Consider the following 25,253-nt stretch of genomic DNA (forward strand, 5'->3'; position numbering starts at 1 on the left):
CCGTGATTGCCAGCTGTGCGTCATGAATAGATGAAGCCCATCCAAGCTTTGTTCCGCTGAGCAGGTTTACTGGCGACATGGTAGGATTAGCTATGCGAATGAGGCCTCTCCCATGCACGATCCTCGTTATTGTGCGTGCAACCTGAAGTCCGTTTTTGAGCGTGCTGTTCGGTTCGACGAGGTGAATTCCGTCCCTTGCGACCTTTACTTCAATAGCGACTTCTGTGCGAGGTTCAATGCGAATTTGCTCGTGGCACCGCACTGTAAGTACATCATTATGTTCGGGGGCACTTGAGTCTATACGTAGCCGGAAAATTTTACCGTTTAGTTGCAGCTCTTTCTTGGAGAAGTCAATGAGAAGCCGGGCTGCTCGACAAAAAGGAAGACCACCGAGTAGCTCGTACGGGCAATCCTTGACCACTAAAAACGTCTCGTGAATTTTGGTGGTGCCAAATTCAAGTTTTATTTCAGCTTCGCCATTGGGGGTGAGCAAGCCTCCGCCAATTCCTCGGATGAATATGTCTTTTCTCGATTCGAATGAAGCACCTATTTTGTTAGCTAATTCTTCTGAGATGACATTTACGGCCGAGCCGGTGTCAATTACAAGTTTTGTTTCTGTACCGTTGGCTCGTGTGGGGACTGTGAGAAGCTGACCTTCCGACAATGTGCCGATGGGGCGGCCGGGCTGGCTCCCTAGGCCCGGCCGTTCTCGTTTCCCGAAGGATTAGACTGTACATTCTGATTGCCTTGGAGCTCCGCCTGATCGTTCCTGCCATCTCGGAATCGCTGCCAGCACTGTTGTGCTATGTGACCTATGCGGCGGCAAATCTGGCATCGGGGACGCCCGTCGTTGGCACGGGAAGTTCTCTGAGGCCAAGGCATTGGGGGGCGACGCACCTCGTCTTCGATGCTTTTTAGCCGGTCAGACAGCACGGCGATCGAGTCCGCAATCGCTTTTAGGTCTCTTTCGCTGTCAGCAGCCTCCCGTGGGCAACGCAATTCGGCCGCGGCGCAAGTGGCGACACACGTAGGAGGAGAGTACGCTGTCGCTGCGGCGGGTGCGAACCCTACGGGATGCGCGATGTTTTGCATCCACGACTGTAATCCGGTGAAATACTGGATGCCAATTGGTTGTGGCACCGATGCACGGCTCATCAAAGCTGCCAGATTTATGCGTTGCAAAATTTGGAGGAATGCAGTGCAGCTCTCCGGGTTTGCGATTATCATCTTCTCCAGAATATCCGCACGCAAACCGCGCATAAGGTGCCGCAACCGATCATCTTCCGTCATGGACGGGTTCACTCTTGCACACAGCTGTACGACGTCATAGTAGTACTGCTCGGGGGTTTCGGACGGCAAATGGGTGCGGTTTTGTAGCCGCAAATGGGCGATCTCGACTGAGTGGCGACTCGTAAAGGACGTTTTAAGTAGCGTCGCCCATTCTTCCCATGTATTAGGAGCACCGGTTAGAATTTGAGTGGTGTGCCACTTTTTCGCATCTCCGTCTAAAGCCAGATATAGAAATTTCACCTTCGTGGCTTGGTCCCAATTATTAAGCGACGCTACATGTTCGTAGCAAAGTAGCCACTCTGAAATAGATTCCTCCGGCGCGCCTCTAAAGACTGGTGGACCGACGAATGGTTTAACTTGAGGGGTAGACATAGCAGAGAAGAAGGTAGGGGGTTCCGTCATAGTAGAGCAGTCAGAGGTAGGTTCCTGATATTTGTTGTTGACTCGGGGCATAATTTCAGAGCGGGACTATCGTTACCGAGCAACCTCCACCACTTTGTAGCGAAACGTCGGGGTTCTTCAAAGTTAAGCGCATCGGACGACTAGGGAGACGAATAAGTGTGGGTGAAACTCCGCGGAGGCAATCGATGAGACGTCAACACGATGATTTCGGGGAGCACTCATTGGGGGTTTATTTAGCTAACACAACTTCAATTTACAAAATGCACTGGGTCACAAAGACAAAACATAGAAAATGGTGGCATACCCCTCGGCCTGCATGGCCTGGTCCCCGGTGGTGAGATCCGCTGTTGACCCCCGACTCCGCTCACTTTTTAAGTTCAAACATCCTCTTTTTAACCCTTGGTCGAACAAAGAGTCTTCACAAAAACCAATCACATGTTCGGACTCGCAGCATCTCAACCAATCACAGAAACACTTTCATAAAAGGCACTACATTTGTAAAAACCTCCTTACCAAAATGAAACACGCAAAGGGAAAGGTCATCCGCACGTGACACTCTCTCCCATACCAGGCCGTGCTGCTTCCTTCGGCCGACTACCGTCGGCGGCCGTTCCCACGCTCGGGCCCCGTAAGTTCTTTCATTAACTGTGCTTTCTAGAAGCGTCCTTAAGAGCGATGGGTACACCATTGCTTACCAGGTGTACATGCGACGGCGAGGCGCCCCGACATCCTAACAACAGCGCGAGAGAATATGGTCGTTTACCTGCCGCCACTATGTCTCGGTCAGGCTAAGTGGTCGCGTCCCAATGTCATTCTCAATGACACGCGTGCCTGTTAACAATGGCTTAGACTCAGACGGTGGCGCCGGACCTGCCTCCTGCTAGACGCTTTTCCTAGTAAGCTTTCCCCTTCTAATCCCGAACGGGGGCGGCCTTGACTGCTCCGTTGGTAAGCCGTAAATGCAGCGTGTAGGCTCCTGTCCCAGGCTGGAAAACACGATTTACCCCACATTCCATTAAAGTCAAAAGCCGAAGCTCTGTAATGGCCAGAGAAACAAACCCAAAAGTAGAAGAGTACATAGAAAGACTTAAAAAAGAAGCAGAGGAGTTGGTTTTGCACAAATTTCCTGAGAAGGTACTGGAGCTGGAAACCTTGCTCTCGCGACAATATATTCACAGAGACCCAATGACACTTCTGGTGAAGTCGTTACCACATTGATGCAGATGAATTAACGCGTGATTTATATAAGCTTCAATGTTGGTGTTCTTTTGTGCGTCCATGAAATCGCGTGCAAGCTATTGATTGAGAACAGATTGTGGTGGAGCTCGCTGACCGAGCCAGAACGCCTGGACGATAACTATGACGACCACGCAGAGATTAACCTCAGATGTATGGCTAAGTGCTCGTTGATTATTTGGTATCGATTCGCCGACTGATAACGACAGCAATTAAACTCAATTTCGGCCACTGGTTCGAGAAAAGAAACCTCTGCCTGCATGTAGGCAGACGCCATGTGGAAGTGTCAAATGATAAACGAGGTGTGTTAACACTTTAATTGGAGTAGACAGCCCTAGAGCTGCATCTGTGTTATGTAATACGGCTGGTTCATTGCACTGTTGCGTCATCTTGGTGGTATTCAAATATCGCACCAATCGCCGTTCTTATTGTAGTACATTCTAGGCGCGATGTGGTACCTCAGCTTAGCAACCTCAGGCGGTGACCATTGCAGCACGAACAGCCGGCCGTGCCTGGCTCGTATGCACCACACACTCAATTCTTCGCGCGAAAAAAAAAAGAGGTGGGCAGCTGAACGACATTTGTGGACTTCGACTTTACACTTTCACAACCACAGTAACCTTGATTTGTGGGCGCAGGTTTGCTCTTTAGAAGTGAACTTTCCCCCTTCTTTGTTCTGAACACTGCTACAATATGATATAAGGTGAGTAGCAGGTGGATGTATGCAGCAGGAAGGTACGTAATGCCGTGTGCTTATAAATGGTGCGCTACTCCGTTTGCTGCGCGTGCCTCGTCACGTACACCGCGACGGCGTACGTGCTAGCTGAGCGAACCTGGCTTGTTGCGAAGTGTGTTCGCATTGCCAGGCTACGCATTCAAAAGAATCGCATCACGGAATCAGATGCTTTTGACACAATTACGGAGGCTTCGCTTCCTTCGCCTATGAATATGTATCCTTCTTCTGTGTACTGGGGATGTGCGTTCAAAGCCTGCTTCGCCGTTTTGATTTTGATCCTAATGTCCGTGAACCTTTGCACTAGTAAGCCTTCGCTGTGGTGTTGCGTACGCTTATCTGTAGAGAAAACGCTCGCTGTAGGCCCTTATATCATGTATGCGCGCAGAGTTTCGAATTCGCTCATTCGGAAGTAGTGCGAATCCTTAAAACTTTCGTTTTGCAAGTTGTAGCCGATAAGTAACTGCCCTAGTCGATTAGCAACTATAGTCTCACGCTGGTAAGCACAGAGGTAGTGGCTTGATATATGAAGGTCAACATTGTTTTCAATAATTCTGAAGGATACCCAGTATAGTGTTGTAGTCAACGGGTTTTTCGATGTTGAAGCTGAAGTTTATGATGATATCACCGAAATACGAGTGACGTTATTCATAAGTATAACAGAAAAGGGTCCCCAAGCAAGCACCCTCATCCTTCCGATGTTGTATTCATTGAATGCAGAGTGACAGCCTTCTTGGGGTTAATCTTCCTGTCTTTCCTTTATCTCTTTCTCTGTCTCTGAATATGGGGTATACGCAAGTGTCGAGAAAAATAAAAGCAAATTTTAAACAGAAAATCTAAAAAAAGAAAACAAAACAAGAAACTTTTTAAAAACCGCGAAATGCAACGATGGTGCAGAAAGAAAAATGCAATGCATATTGAAACAAAACGACGCAAAGTGAATAAGGCATCAAAAATGACGACACAAAAAGAGCAGTGAAAAGTCAATTATCATGAAAAGTGAGAAGAAATTAAAGAAATAAAAAAGGCAGATACCATGTACAGTGGGAATCGATGATATGCAAAGCACGAATGAGAAATGTTGATATGTCACTTTAAAATCAGCACAACGTAACGAGATGGGGGTAAATGATGCCGTACGTGACTTCCATGTCATGATCATCATGTTTGGATGTGTCGTTTACCTTCGTATTCTATTCACATCAAGTGATACCAAATTTAGTATATGCACAGCTTGCGAAACGGCTGTGAGCACGCTATGAGCATGGTATGTTGTCATGTTCTTACTAGACACGCGTGTCAGGATTATCATGTTTGCACCAGTCATATATTCCGACATTTATTGACGTCACGTAACACCAAATTTCGTATATGTGGAGCTATCAGAATGGCCGCGAGCGCATCATGAAGGGCATAACATACTCCAATGATTGCGTTGACGCGCGTGCACACTCGGTACAACGACGCTAGGTTAGGAAAACGTGAGCACTCTATTGTTTGACGCCAGGCACGACCAGCGTCCGTCGGCGCAGCCCGACGGCAACCGGTGCGAAATGCGACATGCTGCATTTCGCGCCAATATGTTACCCAGACAACCCTGCGTCTCCTTTTATGGGCGAAGCTCCATAAAGTGGCACCCATTCGTCCCTCGTAGTCGTAGTCGTAGTGTGTAATCAGTGTTACACTTTGACCTGCAAGGTGGTGCCGGTGGGAGATTTCTCCTGTGCTTTGTTGAACAATAAAAACTTCGTTGCGCGCGCGTTAACTAAATGCCGAATGCTCCTGTCTCTGATTCCCCATGATCAGCCATTGGCATGTACATTGAGCACTATCCGACAAGAAAGAGTTGCTACGTTATACTCGCTGGGTGTAACCTCCTTAGTTTTAGAAAGGTTTAGCGAGCGTTGAGCCGCAGTGCCATGAATACAATGACCTAGTATATACCATGAACTCGAGGTATTTAAAGGTGGGAAGTAGACCCGAAGTGCAAGCCGTGAGAAAGTGTGCGTGTGCCACCTCTCGTTTAGTCCTTGGAATGTCCGCTGGATGGTGGTGCTTCTATAAGGGGATTATATGATGAAAAGATGCGAGATGTTGGTATACTTGGAGTGTTGAATAGATGGACGAACAGACACACAGACAGATGCATAGATGGCCGCATTAACGGACGCAGGAGCGGATGCATGGACGAACGCAGGGACGGACGCACAAAAAGACGCACGCACGGATGGGTGGATGGACGCAAGGACGGTCACACATACGGACGCATGGACGGACGGAAGCAAGAACGAATGGACGGCCGAATGCTTCGCCCCACTCTCCATCATTCACTCCGTGGATATGCTGCCATTTTTTCGTGACGGAGGAACGCCGGACGCACTGAAACGCGCATGCGACAAAGCAACGCAGTGTGCGCCTCCGAGTATATGGCAGAACCAGCGCCTGGCGTGGCCACGCCAGCGTGACGCGAAGAAATGAACGCTGGCGAGCACGCGTCACGTCGAAATGTATTGGCGCCTTGACTCTGGCATGTAGTCATGTTCTCACATGGCACGCATCTTATGATTATCATGTGTGCACCAGTCACATACTTTCGTCATCCATTGACGTCACGTAATACCAAATCTGGCATATGTGAAGCTAGCGAAAGGGACACGAGTGCATTGTCAGTGTGGCTTGTAGTGGTGTTGTTACATGACATGCATTTCGTGATTATCATGTTTGGATGTGTCGTTTACTTATGTCGTCCATTCGCATCGCGTAATAACGAGTTTGGTACTTGTGAAGCTAGCGAAACGACCGCGAGCGTATCATTAGCGTAGCTTGTAGTCATGTTGTTACATGCATGACCCGTATCTCATATTTATCATGTTTGCACCACTATCACACCTTCGTCATACCCTCACGTCCCGTAATACCAAGTTTGGTATAACTGAAGCTAGCAAAACTGCCGCCAACGCATCATGAGCGTGGCATGTAGTCATGTTGTTACTTGACACGCATCGCACGATTATCATGTTTGCACCAGCCACATACCTTCGTCATCCATTCACGTACTGTAATACCAAATTTGATATATGTGACACTAGTGAAACGGCTGCAAGCGCATGATGAGTGTGGCGTGTTGTCATGTTGTTACATGACACGCACATTATGATTTTTATGTTAGGGTCACTTGCTAGTGTTCGCCGTGCAGTCATGGCATACCATCCCTTACAAAAAACCTATATATGGACTTATATAAAAATCCCCATATATGGCTACATCAGGAATTGGGCATATCTGGCCCATACAGAGAATCCCCATATATGTGCCGTATATAACCTGGTATGTCCAAATCCTGATATAGCCATATATGGGCCTTATATCCCCATATATGGGTGTTGCTGTATATGGCCATATATGGCTATATATAGAAGCATCCATATAAGGTCTTATATGGATGCTTTCATATATGGCCTTATATGGATACTTTTATATAAAGCCATTCAAATGATTCATCTATATTAGTTCAGCCTGTGTCACCGGCAAAAAATATAGCTGCTCAAATCATTCTTCAGCTAGAAATATACCTGTTTGTTGAAAGGTCTGCTTGCAGTCACTATCATCTCCAAAATAAAGGCAGTACACACCCCCTGAACATTCTTGTTCAATTAAGTTATCCTCATTATATCTCAAGTTATTCTCAACAACTATTCGCTAGAATGTAACTTGGCATCATATTTAAAGTTTGTGGTGGGCACATGTCGCTGTTAGTCCACTTTTCCTGAAGAGATACATTCTTTGTGCTTAAATTTATTGCTTACTTATCGACACTTTTTTATTTATCTATTTATTTCATTACCCACAGCACCGATTGGCATTACATTGGGGGAGCATTTACGAAAATTAGAATACAAAAAATACATAGTCAGCCAAACAAATAATCAAAGTCACCTGAATCACAATCTGCAAGAGAAATTCATATATAAATCGGAACATGTTCTAACATATAAATTGGAACAAGTCTAACATGAAATAAAACAAATATTTCGGATTGTAGAGGCAATGCTAGAAGGCAGCTGGTTTCATCTTGTAATTTTTTTTTGTAAAAATCATTTTGAAACACGTCAGTCTTGCATGCGATTATTCTTATCTTGAACCTATGGTCAACACGGTCTGAGAAATAGTACAGTCCAAGTAAATATTCCGCTTTATCGATTCTGACTTGACAAAAATAAATAGCATAAAAGAACCCAATTTGAGTTTCGTAAAGGTATTTTTCACAGTGTGTTATGTTTAAAACTTTTCTTGTGTGTCAATGGAGCGTCCATAGTCAGTCAAAACGAAATATTGACTTGCTATTGACCGTATGAACTGTGTGTGCATTGAATAATTTAAATGAGTTGATAATCAACTTTTAAAGAGTTCGGTCGAAAGTGATTGGTATGCAAGCTTGTTATGTACAAGTATTGTGACTAATGACCTATAGAACGACTGCTAAAACTGGTGTCTATAGGTCTCTGTGCGCGTGGGAACGGAGGCATTTAACAATATTTCTTGCCAACGGGACACTAAAAATGTACTTTGTAAATGTAATACGCTTTCCATTTTGCCAATAATGCATCATTAACGTAACAGTGGTAAAGAGCTCATTCTGCAGAAATTATGGCGTAGGCATCGGTGGCTCTCCATGAAAAATCCTCTTGTCAATGATCGAAAATTGAGAGAATGCAAATAAAACAAATATTGTAAATTTTCGGGTTTGAAAATCATGCAGGCAATTTGCATGGCATGCAAGTGCTCTACCACACAGCTATGCATCTGCTTGGAAATAAAGCATGAATAACTTCCTCTTGTTGTAAATGCAAGGAAAATAACTGTCATGCTTAACAAATACATGTATCCTGCATACAGGTTTCACAACACAGCATTTATTATCGCGGCTATATTGCATGATACAAGCGTGCATTGTCATCAAGCATCACAACACGTTATTACCAACGTGACTTTGTGGTCTAAAAACAGCCAACCATTACAAAAGGTACACTGGTTACTGCACGTATTCCCTCACGACTGCGTAGTGGGTGCATAAAGTTCTAAAACATTTTACACACATTATATTGAGAAGCACGTTCTGCTGGGCGAGTTGGTACTTCATCTTAACTTAGTTGCGCGAAAAAATTTGAAGTGCAAAAGGAAGACACCTGGACACTGCGCACACTAACAACTGAAACTTCATTGGAGAAAACAGACATATGTGTGTGGTTACGACAACACGTGAGGTGGAAAAAAATGACTAGATGAGCAGACATCTGATCATTTTCTTTCACAGTGTGGACATCGTGTGGTGGACGGCACTGCGCTGTCGTGTGGGAAGTATTATTTAGAATTTATTTATATAATTGTAGATCACAAAGCTTCTCTAAAAGAATTAACAACCATTCTCTAACCAATCATCATATTGTAGAGAGTGTGGCTGCGCGCCCTTGTTTGGAATACGGTAGTTAAAGCTAGATTCAGTGACACGGTATAGCGCGGGAAATCGGAGAGGCGTATTTCATAAACAAAGCTGGGGATTCATGTGTCACGTAACTCTCAATTATGTTGCTTGCTACTGAGGTAGCTTTCCTGGAAGCGCATCATTTATACAATCTGTCTGCTCATCTAATCCTTTTCTTTCACCGCACGTGTTCTCGTAACCGCATATATACGTATGTCTGTTTTCTCCAACAATGTTTCAGTTGTCAGTGTGTGCTGCGTCTAGGTGTCTTCCTTTTGTATTTCAATTTTTTCGCGCAACTAGGTAATTACATAATATTTCTTGTTCTTTAAACTATGTTACCCCCTTTTTACACAAAATGCAGCCATGTGCGAAACCTTCATTGAGACACTTTCAACCTTCTCAATTACACAGTACTATTCCACAATTAAATTTGTTCAAGTAGCATCATGCAATGAAGAGTACACACTAAGTGATTGAATTACGCACAAGAAACAGGATCGATACTGCTATCACGTTCAACTGTGAAAAACGGAGCTTAACGGTCCCCCAATTTTTTCACACAGTAGCAAGCCCTAATGCATCATACCAGTTTATTTGTCGGCTTGCGTAAAACTATCTACAGTGCTCACGGATTAAAACGTGACATCGCATTATTTTGTGTAACTATGTATGCGGGTATGCGCAGTTCCTCAAGATAACCACACGATGTTGCGACATCAGTAACGATAATGTCGCCTGTGATGTACGCTTTCCAGTCAAATTTACACTTATATCACCCTGATTGTAGATGGCGGAAACAAAATTACGGGCTATTCTTAAGTTTTTCCATTTGGATCTGTGACATAGCACCCTGTTTCGAAGAATCAAACTAGCAACAAAATTTTAACTGCGTGTCCTTATCAAAACACACGTAAATATAAAAACAAGTGGAACGTAGACGAAGAAAGATAAATTCAAACGCAAGACGAATTCAAACGTGGGCTCATAAATCTCATGACACCCTTGGAGTTGGAGATATGCAACTCTTTTTTATTTGTAATTGCGCAAGTTGTAATTTATCCTTGGTTTTTCTTCAAGCGTTAAAATGAGAAAAATACAACACAAGTATATTTACATCAATATATTTATGAAAAGCACAATGGCACGAAACCAACAATTTCCTGGCGTAGATTTTTTGATTAAATAGAGCACTGTCTGGATCAAGTGAAAAAAAAAAAGAAAGTGTTGTCGTATCGCTTAAACAAAACAGCCTAATGACGTAACCACGATTAGCATAAAGTTATTTACTCAGCAAGCATGCAATGTGGTATGTTTTCGAGTTATCATAATATTTATGAACAACGTGCGAAGGTAATGAAAATGATGAACTTACCTTAACATTTAACCGAGACTTGTCTTTCAAGGAGCCTGTTAATCCTGATAACCTAGTCACACCTTAAAGCCACCACGTCCATTCGTACTGCTTTAGGAAGAAGTTTTGAAGGAACGCTTGCCCGCAGGCATAGGTATCCATTTTTTTCTCGCACGAAAAATGGATGATCGCCAATCCAGCAGCGTACAGACGCACAAGCACACAAAAACACTTCCACGTCCGTCCACAATTTCGCCACGTAAAGCGAAGTAGATTCCTGAGAGCTGCGCGATTATCTTGTGTAAATTGGAGCAGTAGTTGAACACGAAATATAGAGCAGAAGGAATGAAAATTAACAAACTCGATCAGCATGGCACCCATGACTCCGGCGAGCAAAAAAGCAACAATGGCGCGGATGGATACGGTGCATGCCATGCACATCACAATGAACATTACATTACTCCTTGAGATCAATGGTTTACGCACTTTTCACTAGAACTAAATTTTCCTGAGCTTATTGGCGAACGACGTTTCATTTTTTAACAATTATTGACGCAATGTTATTACCATACGACTGAATGTTTGTGCAAACTACTTTCTTCGTCGTTACTTGAAATGGGCCGCGGCACTCTCTTTCCTGCTGTGTGGACAGACTGGTGTAAGCCACGGCAGGGCTGCAGGGCGCACGTGCGCTTCTTCGAACTACGTTTTCCGAATTGTCCGCCCATCCGATGGGCGCCCTTTTTTGTATTTTTTTTTTACTGTGCGCACCCCTTGCAACCAATGCAGTCAGGCGAGTTTTTTCGAACAATGGATTTCAACTTGCTCCCGCGAGCCGAAAAAGCTGCACGGGGAGGACCTTTGAGACAGGCATTCCGTGGAGCTGAAATCACTGCTTCGTGTACGCTGGCTACGAAGACGCGTTTCAGCCAAATTTTCATCTTATTTCGCAAGGACTTATAATGATAATAATATTATTCAATCAACCAATAATCAATCAATCATTTTTAACGTATCCAAGAACAACCACAGGGTTTTTCACGCTGGCGCGCGTGAAAATAAAACAATAATAAACAACACATTACAGACTGTCCACAGAAAAGCAAATCAATGAAGAGAGCAAAAACGAGCTGTCGAAAAAAATCAATGCACAATGGGACAACAAACAAAAAAGTAGATATTGATGGAATGGGACTGAAAAATAATGTGGAATATACACAACCGTGCCGAAGGCTTCCTGAAAGACGGAAAAGGAAAGAATCTGTGCATATGCAAATCTACGTTAGGACAGGGCAGCCCTCACTGACAAAAAAAAAATGACTTTAGACTATGAAAAACATAACGAATTGAGAAAGTTGACGTTAGATAGACTCGGTATTCTGTAAAGGATAGAGTGTTGAAAGAAGCTGGTAGGTACATGCAACGGTCGATTCTCTCTCGATAACTTACGCAAAGTTTGAAAATTATTACAACCGAGAAGGGCAGAATATCTCACCCTGAACTAGCTTGAAAATAAATAACAGCTCAGCGTGATTTTGCCGGTCATTAACTGGTGGCAAATATAATATTCCAGCAGTGTTGAAAGGATTATAGTGAAACGATGGGGGTAAATGCTTATGAAATTTTTCTGGACTCACTCAGTGGCGCTACTGCTGGATTTAGCAAGGCCATTCTAAATCAGATATGCATATGTACTCAAGTTGAGCACGACATATCACGGTGTACCATTAGTAGAAGGCTGTAGGAGAACCGGATTCTCGCGAGATGTCGAGCCAACAGGAAGAGAATGAAGGCCTCGCATGGCAGCACATTTAATGCAAGTAGAAAAAATTCAGCATGCTATCAAAAAGAACACCAAGATAACTGATCTCATAAAACTTACATAACGACACAGTATGACAGCATATGGATTTGCTGTTGGACGTTTTGCGAAATACAACAACAACAACAACATTAATAATAATAATAATAATAATAATAATAATAATACACTCATATCATTCTGACATGGCCGAAAATATCTAGCCACATTGAATGAAATGCCAGTGTCCTGGTGCCCATGAATCTCTATACGCGAATGTGCACCTGCGCAGTTTGGTGAGTATGTACCGGCATACATATCTTATAAGTAAGTGCACTATCGTGTTGGTGTTGAAAGGATATGTTCGCAAGCAGTTTGAATCGTTACGCGCCTGCACAGCAAGGGGCTGTTTACATAATGTAGAGTTTGGCTTAGGTATCACGCCAGCCCGCAAAAAAAGTGTCATACTAATTGTATTCACAAGGCAATGTTTAGGCTAATCATGATGATGGCACGTGCGCTTTAGTGACCTCGACCAAGTAATGACACACCGACACAAAATAGAAGTTTTGTGAATTCGGCAGCCTACGTTAAATGTTGCTATAAAGCTTCAGCATTTCATTACATGGTCCATTAAATATGTATCAATTGTGAGTCAGTTGCACCTTTCTTAACGTACATGTCTATGACGTGAGATTTATTTGACGCTTGAAAACATTACAATAAATTAATTGTTCACTTGTGCAATCATAAAATTTTTGATAAATTTACTATGTGCACAGCCAGGAACATTATACGTAGCCAAAGGAAACGCAAGATGTATTTTGCAATAAATTAGTACAACTTCCATCTTGATTGTAATCATAATAGTGCCTGCAAGTTGCATTCACGTAAGTTCTTTTTGTTTTTGAAAATACTCCCTTAAACATTGCACTGCGCATGCAATTTTAGTAAATGGCTGCTGAAAGCACTCGCAGATGAGGGGTCAACAGCATTAATAGAAATCTTGTTATATGAAGGGAGCATATAGCCATCAAAACTTTCAAATAATCAGAAATTTTGTCCACCGATGTGGAAGCTAAAAGTGCATTGAAATGACTATTTCTTGCTGCCACTTTAAACAATGCATTAATGTGAACAATATAACTTGCATGCATTTTGTCTTTACATAATACTATATAGGATTGCTCTATAATAATAGCGAGGTTCAGAAGCTTCAATACGTTTTGTGACTTGACACGATTCCTTCCTCGTAAAACATGTCTGCTCTTGTATACATTATTTACGTCGTATTAATTGCAACTTATTGTTTCAAACCTAAATGTCATAAAAAATGTACGAGTTAAATTACACGAATGCATGCATATATGCATTCAACTGAGTTGCAACTATCACGAACACAAAGCTGACCTGAAATTTCGGTTTTTTTGCATGGCAGAAACAACATATATATTTAATACTCCTATTGTTATGAAAAATAAGCAGGTCAGCTTTGTGTACAAATTGTTATATATTACAATTCGCATAAAAGTGTGATCACGGTGCTAAATATATACGTGGTTCATCCCAAATAAGAGAGCACTTCAACATATAAGGACCCACTTGATATGTTATATATGGTGTGGCCATGCCTTATTTGGCCGGATTTGACTCCTTATATGGGCCAACCGCGTCATATATGGCCGTATATAACCCCATACATGAACCGACTCCGCCAGATATACATCCATATATGCTTATATCTGGCCACATATGCTGCCATATATGCTTATATGTGGCCACATATGCTGCCATATATGCCTATATCTGGCCACATATGCTGCCATATATGCTTATATATGGCCAGATATAACTTATATATGGACCATGTATGGCGTTTCCGTAAGGGATACCAGTTTTGCAACATGTCATCTGTACGAAACAACCGCAAGAGCTGCTGGACCATGAAATTTAAATCAGGACATTCATGACATACATGTCATGATTTTCCTTTTCTGACTAGTCAAATATGTTCCTCATACAGTCATGTTATGCCATACCAAGTTTGGTATCGATTCATGATTTTACATGATTTTACAAGGTATACTAGTGATGGATATTGGGCGATAGTTTAATGGTGATTCACGGTTACCTGATTTGTCGACTGGAACGACTTTGCTCTTTTTGTACTTGTCTGGAAGGGTGACTGATGATAATGATAGCGAAAACATTAATGTTAGGTACGTGGAAGTTATGCACTTAGTGTTTTTCAATAACTTCGCAGTTACTTCATCAACACTGGCTGATGAGGATAATTTGTATTTGTCAATCAGTGCAGATATTCTGACTGGTGAAAAATATACATCCGGCATTGAAGGCAATAGAGGAACAGAATATGCAGGGAGAGGCATGGGTGGTTCGATTGTGAAAACATGCAAAACCGGAGTTAAACGCAGTGGCACAATATATGCCGGATATAACTTGACAGTCTTTAGAAATTTTGATACCAGAGGATGATTTGAGGTTGATGACCTGCCAGAATTTTCGGGGGTTGCTATTAAGCATGCGAGGTAGATCTGAATGAAAAAAATGAATATTTGTGTTGTTGAATAGCGACCAAGTTCAGCTTCGTAATACTTATCCCAGGTGTTGGGGTTCGGCCGAAGTTTAGCTGAGCGAAACAACCGTTTCTTTTCATTTTCAAGTTTTCTTAACGTGTTGGTGAACCATGGTTGGTTAAGATTGGGCCGGAGTACGGCTGTTGATATATATTGCGTAACAAGATTGGACAGCTTGTTTTGGAAAAGCGACCAGTTGTTGTTTTGGAAAAGCGACCAGAATTTTTAACTCCTGTATTACTGCTACCCGAGCTAGAATAATTAATCCAGTCAACTGGAGGGTAGTTAAAGTCTCCAAAAAGCAAGATGCATGCGTTTGAGAATTTTTTCGTTAGGAAGACCAGGATATTGGTGAGTTCTCCTGAGAAGTCAGCGTTACTGTTGGGGGACGGTGGCAAACACCGATTAGTATTAGCCGTGGGTTAGCTCTACAGATAAGCCATAATATTTCAAGGGCACTTTTGGCAGTGATTAAAACACCACCGCCTCGAGCCCCTTGCCTCTCCCAGCGAAAAAACATTGTAGTTTGGCAGTTCATTCATAACTTCTCTGTCATCAGTTTCATTGATAAGCCACGTTTCGATTAAAATAAGTAAGTCACTTTCAGATGTAGTTACGAGGTCAGCTACCTGTTCATGTTTCGAAGCAAAACTTCCAACATTGGTAAAGATAACTGAGATTGAAAAAGATTTTAGAGAGGCAGGCACAGTACGTCGGGACACCAAGTCGTGACTGCGCATTAGCTATATTTCTTAACGGACTGAGATGTTTCGTCAAACATGTAGCGCTTTGAGCCAATTGATGGTGTTTTGTATTTAAGAGAAAAAAGGATCGACCTGCTTCTTGCAAAGGTGATTAGGTGTCAGCGTGCGATCCGTGCTTTTTGACAAAAACCTTCACCCACACTGAAAGAAGTATCTTTAAGCTTGCGACCATTCGACAATATGGCTTCCCTGGTTTTAAAAAAGGAAAGTTTGGCCATAATAGGCCAGTTGCGATCCAGACACTATCTACCTAGGCGATGTGCTCGCTCAATTTCTTTTGGCTCTAAGGCAAAGTTGGGTTGTCGAATAGTCTAATAACGTCGTTCTTCTGACTGTGCAAATGATTCAGATTTGCTTGTGTCATTATTTCCATAAAATATTAAATTATTACGCGGATATCGGTTCTCCGCTTCATCATGACAGGTTTTAATATTACAAACTTGATGAGTTGTTTCAGCTGTGTCGGTTTGCACTGTTACGAGCTTCTGCCTCAAGGGCTCGATTTGCTGGCATTTGGCTTCCACATTCGATAGGCGTTTATTGAGTTCAGACAAGGTGTTATTGGTTGCTAGTATCTGAATTTTAAGCTCTTGTACTTCCGAGATATGTTTAGATTGCCCAGTAGATATCTTCTTCAGTTCAGCTAGGACCGCTCCTAAATCAGGACCAGGATTTTGTTCAATGTCACCCGAGAGCTGCAGCAAGAGTAAACGCACAACAGCAATACATTCACAAACCATCGAGAATAAACTCCGGGGGCTCGGCAGCTGTACAATTGTTCGTTCGTTTAGCGAATAAACTGTGAGGTGGACTAACCTGCATGGCGAATAGGAATGGATTAGTGGACAATCTAGAGGCACAGCCACCGAGCCCACGAGGCGAGCAGCGTAGATCCGGCTGTTTTATAGCTGCCGTTATGCCGTCTGTCGATTCCAATGGTGCCTGCCAAGCTGGACCCAGGACCAGGGGCGGCGGGGTCGATATTTTACACCCAGTTGAAGTGTAGATAACGGTTGCATTAAGATGCGTTGTGATAGCCACAGGATCACTTGCGTGATGCCATGAAGTGGACGTAGTTGTCATGCGTGATGAAGCGACGCAGTTCGGGCCACGAAGAATCATCAGAAAGATAACCTTGGTAACCACCTGCAAGGCGAATAGGAATGGGTTAAGGGACACTCTAGAGGCACAGCCACCGCGCCCAGTAGTAATGCTTATACACTCATCCCCGTATTCTAGAACCTCCCTTCACTCAACGCTTCGCCTTCACTTGAGAAAGCCGATGGGAGTGCCATCTCTAGGTATGGCAAGTCACTGCATATCAGCGATAGTCTGCTGCGATTCTTGAGCAGCGCAGCGTCATTTTCAGCCGGGTAGTGGCGCAGCGCTCAACTCTGTCAAGTGAAGGGTGAATGTCGAGTCGAGGAGCGTTTGTGAATACGGGGGTCAGCAAACATTGATCAAGCTTAAGTGCGTGCAAACTGCAGAAGTCTGCCTAACTGGTGGCGGGAAATACGCGCTAACTGTTACGTGAGCTACGTATCTCTCCGGGCTTACCGCTCATTTTTAACTGCGAGACGCAGCTGCAAGATGGAAAGCCTCCCTTATTAAAGCGGTCGTCCAGCCAGGCTGCTGTGTTGCATGCGCAGCACTCGTGAATACGAACTTTCAAGAAAAGCAAAGCTTTGTCGCAAGGTCTGTGCTGTGAAGTTTGCAGCATGGTATGAAAAAGTGCGGTGTTGAAGGCGGCTGTACTGAACGTCCGACTACTTGGGTGGTCCACACGACAACACAAGCGGGGCCGTGTAGCCCTTGTCGTGCGCAACTCGCTAAGCAAATATTTATGTGCCAGGTTTTTCACTCCTCGATACTCCATCTCGCCTAACAGCCCTGACGACGTCAATTTCAAACAGTCTTCTTGAAGAAAAAATGAACAAACAATCGGAAGAAAGAATGAACGAAAAATGAAAGAAAGAAAGAGAAAAGAAGAATAAAAGAAAGAAATGAAGGAAGAAAAGAAAGAGAAAAAAAGACAGAATGCTGCAGCGAAGGCAACAATGGTATCCTTCTGCTGATAACCCGACTGCATGCATCGTGCTTGTTCAGACGAGCGCTTGGCAAGCAAACAGCGTGAATTATATGACGAGACCATCTCGGAGCATCATCTACAAGCGATTAGTGTAATCGCGCCGACGTAAATCCTTCGCAACACGGCTACTTGCCTTCTGCCTCGTCCGTCACTCGCCAAAAGAAGCACAGGTGCTGCAGTTTGTTGCAACTGGCCCACAACAATTGCTGCTTCCTCAAGTTCAACGTAATTGGAGACACCCTTGCGAAAAAGCTAGCTTGATTGTTCCTTCGTTTGTTTCTTAGGTTGGTTGTTTGGATCTTGGTGAGTTCGTTTGCGTCATTTATATTTCTCTTGTGTACGTAGTCACGCCGGGGCAACAATGTGGCTGGTTATGTAAGCATCCCACCGCGTCTTGTTCTACCGGATTGAAACGGTTGTGACTGAGGAAGTGGTTCGCTCATTCGGATGGGTATTTAATATAGCAGCGAGGTCAATAGCTGGGCTAGATGGTATGGTTCCATATTGTTTCATGCAGCGCCAACTACTAGTTGGACAAGAAGTAACCCACCACGGAGGTCTAAAGACAAAGACGCTAGGCTGCTGTCCTGCAGGTCGAGATGTCGAACGCCGGCCGTGGCGACCGCATTTTCGAAGGGGGCGAAAATGTTTGAGGCCTGTGTGCTTTTGTATTGAGGGGCACTCAAGGTGGTCTAAATTTCCGAAGCCGCTTCACGACGGCGTCTCTTATAATGAAATGGTGGTTTTGAGAGGTTACACCCCAACAATTATTATTAATAACATTACCATCTTAATATTATTACAATCATTATTATTATTATAGGCATTTGTTCTCTCGGTTGTGTTTGTAAATCTCTCGAGAATTTAGTTCTTCCACAGCCTTCTACGCCGCATTATGTCTTCTTCTACCGGAGTACGAATCTGTTGTCTGGAAGGGCATCCCTAAATCTGGCAGTCACACCATTGAGCAAGTCCAGAATAAATTAATAAGCATTTACAATCATCGTTTTGATAGAAATAACTCTGAATCTCGTTCAAAAACTACCAGACTATTATTGTGGCCTTTACATCACTGCCGACGAAGTCACGCTGACGTCTTATTTCACGGTATGATATCCTGCCCTTTGCCTCTCAGCTGTGTAATATTTTGAATTTGGCGCCAGGTAACCAGAAAGAATCGACCATTTTATGCACTTTCTTTGAACCCTCTGCTGCTCACAGAATACAAATTCTCTATAATGTTAACTTTCATGATGTTGATGTTTTTAACAGTCCACTGCTATTTTTGTTATCTAAACTGGGCACTGTTATAACATATATAGTTTTTTACGCTATACAGATTCCTCCATTTTCATTATTTTAGGGAAGTTTCTACATGGGTGTATATATTCATTGTCTTTTATTTGTCACTTCCTTTTTATGATTCTCGTTTGTCCTTTCATTCTTCCCATTTTGCACTCATTTCTATTTTGTGTGTGTTTTCTCTGTTTCTTTATTAGATTTTTGTGAAGAGTACATTTTTGCGGCCTCATGGTTGTTTTAGGGCACGTTATATAAATGATTGAATGATTGAGTGATTGATTATTACAAGACCAGAAGTGGACACTTATGGCGAATTCCATTCAGGAAGTAGGAGCAGAGGCGTCGTACAGTGAGGAGGAGTTGGGGAGCAGAGCACTGACAGCAGGGTTACTCAATCGGCCACTGGAACACAGCACGCTCCTGGAAAGCAGGTGAAAGGGTGAATACGAGTGAGGAGACCATGTTATTTAAAAATTTCAAGTCCCAGCATTCTCTGTGGGACAGCAGTATAATACGCGTGAAAGCGGTCAGTCACATGTTGTTCATCATTTTTAGACATAGTATGTTTGTGCAACGACGCACTCGGCAGACTTCTGTCATCATCGCCACCCGTGCGAAACTGTGGTGAGTGGTGACACATGGTTGCCACCATTGGCGCCACAGTTGCCAGCTGAAGAAAAATTCTGATACTGAAGATCGAAGGTCATGTGACTGTCCTTGACTGCGCCTACTCCGCTTTTCAGGCGACATCACTGCTAACGGAGCAGTGATGCTCTCGGAGCTGTAAAAGCGCTCTCGCTCTACACTGTAAACAGAAATAAGCCGAGATGGGAGTAAATGACCTTGTCCTCTAGCGCACGCCCCGATGGGAGTTTTATAAACCCCTCCGTTGGGAGTAAAAAATTTACTCCCCATCCGTAGGGGGTTTTTGCATGGTGCCAGGGGGGTTTTTATTTACATCCATTGGGGAACTTTTTCAGGTCAGTATGGGAGTAAATTTTTTTGATTACGTCAGCAGCCGTACCATGCGCTAGCGTAACTTTAATCACATAACATTTAATGCGCACAACAATGATTACAGTACACAAATATTATCACAATGTTCACGTTATACCACAACACTCGCACTCACCACAGCTTGCCACTAGCAGTACACACCTATCATATAGTCGCCGGGTATATATATGCACCACATTTTTACCTCCCATGTCGCCCTGGTGAAAGCCTTTTTTTGCTGTTAATTAGGCAATAAATACGCACGGCGTAAGTATGAACTTGCGGTGGTCTGATGTAAGCACTTCAACACACATGCCTTTTATCCTAAGCCTGCCTAATATTTATTATTTTTTTACTATAGCCAAAAAGTTTCATCAGTTGACGCTCTGTCGTACGGGCTGAATTTGCATTAGCAGTACTGTTTGTGGACCCGTAAAATGCACGGAATCATACACAAAGTGCGCGCGGCCTTGAATGAACACTGTAACGAGGCACATTTAGCAGCTCCAGCGATGAACCGAGGTAGACCGCCGCTACTGCGTTCGACGACTAGGCCTCACTCACGAGTACGGCACGGTGATTCGATGAATGACAGCTGGCGATCACAAAATGCTTGCTGATGTGCAGTTTACGTCTCGTTTTTCCCATGCACAGAAATAGGTGTCCGCTATCCATGCAGTTTAAGCTACGGAGCGATAGACTTAAACGAATGAGACGGTTCGCAGCCGCTGTTCCCATTGCTCGCATGCATTGCATGTATAGCTCGCAGAGCTCGCCACGGCGGCCGGTGCGCAGTGCGAGCTCGATACGATGCCGGCTTGATACCGACGCCATAGCGAGGCCTTCCTACCGCTTAGATGTTGCAGCCGGTGAAATACCGGTGACACTCCGAGAAGCCACTATCGGTGGAGACGGGGCGAGCGCGTCGCCGGCGCAACTCTCAGACCGGTTGCCGGCCAGCCTGCCGTAGTCGAGCGAAGCCTACTTCAGACCACTTCGAAGTTTCTGATGGTGAAACTTCAGGAGCAGCCGCTGACGATCGTAACAGCTTACTTTTGCTACCATTAATTTATTCTTCGAAGTTTTTTGTTACTCGGCCCTTTGAAGCGCGGCATTCACGACGTTTCGTTGAGGAATCGGACCGATGTGCAGCGTGGTTTAACGGTGCGAAATATATTGAAATGTTCCCAGTAAATACCAACCGGTCGTTGCTATTCTTCGCTGCACTGATAATTTCGTTGGCTGTTGACAGATGCTTACACGGTTAGCCACACAAAGCACATGTGTTTCACACCGACGTGCAAACATATGCCCGTACACACACATACACATACACACACACACGCACACACACACACACACACACACACACACACACACACACACACACACACACACACACACACACACGTCACGCCCAAAGGGGGTTTTTAAAGCTTCTATAGGGAGTTTGTAACCACGTGACCTGAAACTCCCTGGGGAGTTTAACAAGGTCATGTTGTTCATAAACTCTGTGATTAAGGAGGGGGCGTTTTACGATGACATGTGCCGAGTTCACTCCCTACCAGGGAGTAAATAATTGGGGCAGTGGAGTTTTGTGGGCTCATGTGCTGGAGAAACTCCCATCTCGGCTAACTTTTGCTTACAGTGTACCAATGGATCACAGTGCTCTTTCTCCTGTTCAACCTCTGAAACACGCCGGTTTCGAAGGGAGCACTTTCAGTGTGCTTTTGAGTTCTCCTGCTCTTCCAATGGAATTCACCATTACAAGGCTTTAGTGGCGGCTCAGATAACACGTACAACCTTCGTAAAATTGTCTGCAACGGTTTTTAAAAACCAATTCATTTGTGTGGCGCAAAAGTGTCATTCGTAGTTTACTGCCAAAATCTTGGTTTGTTTATATAGGCACTGCTGCTTTTTATCTCTGTTGTCACGTGGGGGAGGATGGCATTAATATGGAGTCACACTGGATACCTATGAGTATCGCACTGTTAAAGCAGACTTCATAGGTCATATAAAAATTTCCTTTTGTAATAGTTCTTATATCATGCATTCTGTTTGAGAAGTCTGTCGTCACGGACTCGGAGTGATAAAGATTGAATATGACGCGTTTGAGCGACTCTGACTTTGTCCCTTTTTTTTGTTTTCTGCTAGGCCGACTCGTTGGTCAGATTTTGAAATAATTATCATGTAATTGAGCCATCATGACACAATACTTTTAATTTTAGTACAATGTTGCCATCCTCCCGTCATTCTCTATGCTAAACCACCTGTCTTTCTTCTATCTGAAATGATGTCCCCATGCAGTTTATCTCTAATCAGTAAATGAAACAATAAAAAAAACGTGACCGCGTATCTGCTAGATATTTACTGACGTTTCGGCCGGTCGACCAGCCTTTGTCAAAAAAGGTTCATTACTCTGACAAAGTCTGGCCCGCCAGTTGAAACGGCATTGGCTCGCGCATTCATTGTTGAAATAGTTACCCATTTATTTTTTACCCTTGTATTTATTCGCAGCCAAATCCTCATCCGCACCGACAGAGTCTTCGCCACTGTTTCAACTCATACAGAACGCATCGTCAAACTTCAAGGAAAAATGTGAGTATAGCACAATAAAAGCCCCGCATTATTTGTATGTCCTCGCCAACCTTTAGGTTTTAAAAGAACGCTACAAACAGAAAGTTATAAAGAAGCAATCCTTATCTATACCAAGAGCCGAAAGATTGGGCATATAGTTTGTGTCAGCCAGCATCGCAAAGATAGCTAATGGAAACAGTAACACACGTGACATTTTGAAGTGAATAATGTCTCATAACATAATGCGTCATAACACCATCATGTTATGGGAATAGCATGACATCATGGCGGAATGAAGTTGATGATGTTTTACGACACCAGAAATCGCCAAAAAGTATGAAGTTATTTTCTGACGCCGTGTCATAAAGTCATCGGACGCTGTCCGTGCATGACATCATCGTTTCGTAAAAGATGGTTTGATCTCACAGGTAGTGCAACACCAGGTGAGGTGTTCTTAATATGGCAAAGCTTCAAAATGGCTGTGGGGAAAGGAAAATTCTGAGTCCGAGTAAAGTTTTGTAAGCTGCCTAAACGGATGCCATTTGCCTTTTCTCGGAATAGTTTACTAGCCTTTTACAAGTACATGTACCGCTCTTGTATCGAGAGCGCGATGGATTCCCAACGTGGATAATAGTACAGTGTGCTAGAAGGCAGCAGTGCAGTAAACGAGGCGGCCACGCCGAATCTCGGCTGATTCTCCGGCGGGTGACAGTAGTGGCGGCGCTGTTGTCCCGTGGTACTGAAGATCTCAGGAGCGTTTGCATTGGGCGGGCGCGCGCCGTAGCCTGCAAAAGCATGGAATATCCCGTTTTTAGTGCGTTTGACGCGTTTCTGAGCCTGTATCAGTGGACGCACCTGCGACGCGCCATGGTGCACTAGTGAATGTGCAGGCCTAGCTTCTCATTCAAGCAGCCCTTTTAGCAGCGTTACATAAGCAGCTACTGGCGAAGAAAGGAGAAGAATCAAAACCGCGATTAAATCTTACGCTCGTTTTGTCGGCAGTCTCTACTACATCCAGAGCACAGTCCTCCTCATATGAGCCTACATACGCTCGATTGTTTCACAAGAAACCCGAGTAGAAGTAATGTTGTTAGAATATTTATATCGGTTACAACTCAGTTTTATCATGCCAGTTTTGCGGAAGATAATAATTATTGCTTTCTGAAAGGCTTATTGCATATTGAACGTATTAAAAACAACACACAAACATAATAAAAGTGCCAATTGTATATATAGACCATCTGTTATGTTGCGTAAATACATTGTAACCAGTTCTCATTTTGTATCGACAGCTTAAGTTGTGCTGCTTTCAAAATATTTTATTGCCGTATATATATATATATAAATCATTGACAGCTCGACATTGATGACCCTTTTAAAATTCGTCTTGGAATCTAAAATCTTTGAAATTTGACGGCACTCATTACCATCAAGTTAATGGCACCTCGATGGGCACACCCATAGGCCCTAATTATGCCAATACTTTCATGGGCATACTCGAAAATGAATTTCTGACAAGCCGTTCACTTAAACCATTGTACTACAAAAGGTATATTGACGATACATTCATGATTTGACAGCACGGTGAACGTCATCTCTTATCGTTCATTCACGATTTCAACAACGCTCATCCATCCATTTCATTCTCTCATACCTACTCAGAACAAGCTATCAACTTTCTTGACGTAACAGTGACAATGTGTGACGACAAACTTGCCACTAAAGTTTACAGAAAGCCAACTGATGCACAGTACCTTCATTTTAATAGCAACCATGTCAAGCACTCTAAAACCAGCATACCTTATAGCCAGGCCCTTCGTTTTAAAAGAATATGCTCCCAAGAAACTGATTTTAATTCCAATTGTGCGCAGCTTTGGAGTGCCTTATCAAAACAGAAATACCCTTCCAAGATTATAGATGACGCCATAAAAAGGGCAAGTAAGCAGGACCGCAAAACGCTTTTAAGCACCAAAAATAAACAGCCGGTCTTCTCCTGCACTAACCTTGTTCTAACATTTCCCGCGCCTGCGCAACACCTAAATGCCGTTTTAAGAAAGCACCATAACATACTTCTACAAAGTGAACGACTTATATGAATTTTCCCGGAACCACCGCGTGTGACGTACAGAAGAGCGCAAAATCTGCGTGACCTACTCATGTCGTCAAAAAGCGTACGCAGTAAACCTACTGGCTGCCGCCCTTGCAACAAACCTCGTTGCAAAGTCTGCCAACATATGACCACTTCACTTATCGCAAATAGCACCGCATCTAACTTCAGCGTGAAAATAAAGGGTGACTATAACTGCGACACGCGTAATGTAGTTTACCTCCTGGAATGCTCGATCTGTGGAATGCAGAACGTAGGCGAAACCGAAACACCCTTCCGATATCGGTTTAACAATCACAAGGCTCATATCTCTTCACTTCCTCACCTTCCAATATCAAAGCATGCTAACGCAATGGGCCACTCATTTGACAACATTAGAGCCACGATTCTGGAGTCTGGCTTCCGAACGCATGATGACAGGGAAGTGCGCGAATCATTTCTCATCTTCAAGTTCAATACAATCGCAGGCAGTTTAAATGATACGGGGAAACTTAGCGTCTTGCATCAGTGACCGCTGTAGATG

General features: G+C 43.6%; 1 protein-coding gene across 1 annotated transcript in view; it reads left to right on the forward strand.

Moving 5' to 3' along the window:
- Window positions 1-25,253, forward strand: part of LOC119180144 (uncharacterized) — a 263,388-nt gene that overhangs the window by 56,598 nt on the left and 181,537 nt on the right. The window contains exon 2 of the mRNA XM_075869841.1: window positions 22,564-22,644. Coding sequence (XP_075725956.1) covers window positions 22,564-22,644 — 81 coding nt within the window. The remainder of the gene's footprint in view (window positions 1-22,563; window positions 22,645-25,253) is intronic.

The sequence above is a fragment of the Rhipicephalus microplus genome, chromosome 7, assembly GCF_043290135.1.
Source record: "Rhipicephalus microplus isolate Deutch F79 chromosome 7, USDA_Rmic, whole genome shotgun sequence".
Classification (NCBI taxonomy): domain Eukaryota; kingdom Metazoa; phylum Arthropoda; class Arachnida; order Ixodida; family Ixodidae; genus Rhipicephalus; species Rhipicephalus microplus.